At 39.7% G+C, this 4316-nt stretch overlaps 1 protein-coding gene across 1 annotated transcript in view; it reads left to right on the forward strand.

Moving 5' to 3' along the window:
- Positions 1–3451, forward strand: part of DHRS3 (dehydrogenase/reductase (SDR family) member 3) — a 26847-nt gene extending 23396 nt beyond the window's left edge. The window contains exons 4-6 of the mRNA XM_009881075.1: positions 13–246; positions 1274–1399; positions 2614–3451. Of these exons, the coding sequence (XP_009879377.1) occupies positions 13–246; positions 1274–1399; positions 2614–2698 (445 nt within the window). The 3' untranslated portion in view covers positions 2699–3451. The remainder of the gene's footprint in view (positions 1–12; positions 247–1273; positions 1400–2613) is intronic.
- Positions 3452–4316: the final 865 nt, after the last annotated feature.

Genomic DNA, 4316 nt, shown 5'->3' on the forward strand with positions numbered 1-4316 from the left:
TTTCAGACCCACCAAATCATGCCTGCCAAGGATGCTGGAGTTGCAGAATGGACACATTGTTTGCCTGAACTCTGTCCTGGCCTTGTCAGCCATCCCTGGTGCCATTGACTACTGCACCTCCAAAGCCTCGTCCTTTGCCTTTATGGAGAGCCTGACCTTGGGGCTGCTAGACTGTCCTGGAGTGAATGCCACAACAGTCCTGCCCTTCCACACGAGCACAGAGATGTTTCAGGGCATGAGAATCAGGTCAGTCCAGGGGAACTAGAATAAAGCATCTCATTTTAAATGAATCATCAGAATACACTCCTAATTAATGCTTCATTTAGTTAAGAGAATTTGATGTCTCATTTGGCTGCCTGGGAACAGAGGGTCACTCTAGGCCACCTGGGACTCATCAGACTGGTTCCCTCGGTTTGCTGGCATATTCATACAGCCTGCCTGTACTGAGACATTTGCTTCTACAGAGAAAACTGAAAGCTGTTTTTCCCTGAGTGTATTTGGGCCATATGCAGCCACCAGAGAGGGAGGGGAGGCAATCTGAAAATCGAGGTCATTCAAAAGGAGTGGTCTACAAATTACTTGAGAATTAACAGTACAGATTTCTTCTTTATTCATTGAAATACTTAAATCTTTCCCACTGAAAGGAATGACAGCCGCTTACTGAAGTAAGGCTATCAGTACCTCCTTTTTACCTCTGTCTAAGAGCACAAGCTAAATTCAAAGACTGACAGCTGATCAAATTAATCTTTAACAATGGACAAAATAACCTATTAATACAGATTATGCTGTGTTAGCCAAGAAAATATGCAGTGTCAAACTATTGCTGGAGTGGGGAAAAGCCTTATGTTTGGTATTAAAAGCAATGGGGGAAAATATTTGTCTTTCACCTGTCAAGAACTGAATCCAGCAAAGAGCAACAGAGAGGAAGAAGAACAACACCAACACTGAATAGACAGCATTTTTGTATTGGTTTACATAGCGTTTAAGCAAATCCCTGAATCAAGGTTCTGAATACACTCTGCCACTTCGCTCTAAAGGCACCAACATGTACATTCTTAATCATTTAGCTAACCCAGTAGTACTGTGTGGGCTCTCTGCTTTCCAGCTTTCTGGCTGGAACTGGAACTTTCTACTCGTTCCGGCCTGCTTTGGGGCATGTTTGAATGTCAGTAACCAGTGATAGCTTAGTGAGTAACAGGACTCGGACAGTGATATCTTAAAGAAGGAGTCTGGTCAACAAATAATTATTTTATTTTTTACTTTATTTATTCAGGTTCCCTAATCTTTTTCCTCCTCTCAAGCCAGAGACAGTGGCTAGGAGGACAGTAGAAGCTGTTCAAATGAATCAAGCCTTCCTGCTCCTTCCATGGACAATGCACGTTCTTGTCATCCTAAAAAGGTGAGTATTTCCTTTGCCAGCCATAGCCTAGCCAGTTAGGCAAGATTGGCTTACAGTCCTCTGTGCCTGTCCACCAAGGCAAACCTCAGTTTGACTGTAACCCAATATCCAGGATCAGATTGGTTCATCCCATCCCATAAAAGACAGTCATAGAAGCAAAAAGGAGAAAACTTTCTGAGATTCCCTTTGTAGATGTGTTCCCTGAGTATAACCCCTTTATGAAACCAGTTTCACTCCCAAAATTTGGATTCCTGAGATCTGAACTGGTATTTGTATCTAGGAAATTTCTTAACAATTAACCTATGTATGTAGTTGATTTTGATTTAGTAAGCCACTCTTTGGACTCCAGGGTTTATATTGTCAAGGATGTATGTACAATACGGCATGTACATCACAGCTGTATTTAGAGACCATTGCCTGTGTTAAAGCAGTGAAACTATTAAATAAATATTTTTATGTATGATTGGGACAGGAATTTTGAAGTCACTGAGGAAAGAAAGTCATAACTTCATATCCTGAAATAACTAAAGAGAAAGGACATTTAAAATTGTGTTTCCGTGAGAGTTTGCACTGAAGCGTTTTGAAAACCTTCTTCAGTCAGGAACTGAAACAAGGCCATGAGATTTCTGTGGAAAATAATTACAGTATTGCATTTCAAACAAGAAAAAATAATTCACAATAAATGCTTTGCTCTGAATGTAAAATTTGGGATACTCTCCAAAGTTCCCAGAAATTCTGCAGTCTGAAAAAGGGCTGTTCTCCTTCTCCTTTACTGTAAGAATTTATCATTTATTTTCCATTACAGTAGCTGTCAGGAAATTAGATCTATCTCCAAGCCAAGGAAGCCACATGCCTAGCACAAATAGATGGCAAGTTAACCAGAGAACTGTTTAAATTTGTGTATTTCAGAGCGCAAGATTCTGCACAATATTTGGGAGGAATAAAACATGATGGTATCTTCCAAGTCATAGTTTTTACAGACATTTTTGGATAAATATTTCTGTAGAGAAAGAGTGACTTGATAGAACTTTCTCCTTTTAGGCCTACTCACAGCAGGATACTGACATGTTTGCCTCTGCACTCTCACTAGGTGATTTTTGAGAATACGTATACTTATGTATGTGTGTACATAAACGCATATTTACACAACCTCTTATTAGAATAGACCAAGAGGTTTGTATGGTCTGCTTATTTTCTTTCTGCTTCTCCTGCAGCATTCTCCCTCAGGCAGCACTTGAAGAAATCCACAAGTTTTCTGGGAGCTACACCTGCATGAACACTTTTAAAGGACGAACATAGACTTGATGGTGCAAGGACTATTCTTCAGTGAAACCAACACAAGCATGAAAATCCTGACAAGACTGTGAATCAGCAGTCTTGGCTTGTAGCCTGTTCATGTGACTTGTGCTGCTCTGAGGCAACACATTTCTTGCAGGTCATATCCATAGTAACATGACCTTTGCACAGGATTGAATGACTAGACTATGGACCCTTGGAAAGAAAAACAAAAAGTGTGAAATGTTTATATGATGTTTAATTCTTTAGAGTTCAATTGTTAAATCTACTCATAGTTTTAAGATGTAATTTTTGTTTCTAAAGTGTCTGTAGGCTGTCTCAGCTGAGAGGCAACACATCACACCCCATACTTTATCCCCTCTCTTCAGAGGAACTGCAATTACGAACGGCTACTGGTGTCATTTCAGTTTTTTGAATGGGAAACTTAAAAATACTTTGAAGAACTATAAGTTATGGACATCTAACGGAAGCTTCCTTCCCTTCCTTCACTTCACATCCATTGATGAAGCTGTTCCCAACTCCCATCAGGGAAGGAGCAAACTGTGGAGCAGTGTTTTCTTTGTTAAAGGCCATACAGGACTTCAGTCTGGAAGGACTGTGCTGGGCCCAAGAAAGCTGTCTGACTTTACCTGTGAAGGCTGGAGAGGAATGTTCAGTCAGAAGAGCAGACAGTTTGAATAGTGGAAGATTCCTTCTGTCACTGAACTCGTATATGAAATTTAATTGTCTCTCTGAATATTTTTGTTCATTTATGATAAAATATATATATTTTTAGCATTAATCCCAGATTGCCACGCATGTAGGCAGCATCGCATTGAGGATGAACTAAATCTAGAACTAAAACTACAGCCTGCTTGTACAAACATACATTCACTGACATAATCCATGCAGAGGAAAATCCATTGTGTCAATCTGCACGGTGAAGTAAGTGGAATAATGCTCTAAAAATAGAAGAGACAGTACTGTAGTGGTCATGAAATGTGAAGTTTGGAAGCACAGTTAGCAAAGACCTGATTAAATGCACGCTGAATTCAAATGGGAATATACCCATTGTTTTTTAGGGGCATTGAATCAGGCATTGATCAGCCAAAAGTGATAAATACTGCTTGGACTGAAATGCCAGAAGCAGCTAGACATTATTTATTTTTGTTATTATATATTCTCTTTGACAGCCTAGTGAGAGCAACACTGCATTCCTATGCCAGATGCAGTGTGCAGCACTAGGCATAGTAATGTAGTTGAAACATATTGGAACACTACTAAAAGAGGAATTAATATAATTGCAATACAGGCAAGTAGCAAGCTTAACTGGAGAACACCTGAATGAAGCACCTCAAGGAAGGCCATGTGGTTAAAGTAAAGGAGTGAATTTAGGGCTCCTGACTTGAATTTCGAGCTTTTCCATAGATGTCCTGTGTGACCTGGGGCAAGCTGCATAATTTCAAGGTGCACCCTTACCTGCAAAGCAGATATTTCTAGTGTTTCCCTACCTCAAAAGTTGTAAGTCTGACTACCTAAATGTTTGTCAACAGCTCAGCAAATTCAAAAGGATAGAAAGGAGGAAAAGCAGTATTTTTTCATAAAACAAGAGGTTCTATACAAAAATTTAGAAGAGGAAGAA

This window comes from Charadrius vociferus, unplaced genomic scaffold (assembly GCF_000708025.1).
Source record: "Charadrius vociferus isolate BGI_N301 unplaced genomic scaffold, ASM70802v2 scaffold663, whole genome shotgun sequence".
NCBI lineage: Eukaryota > Metazoa > Chordata > Aves > Charadriiformes > Charadriidae > Charadrius > Charadrius vociferus.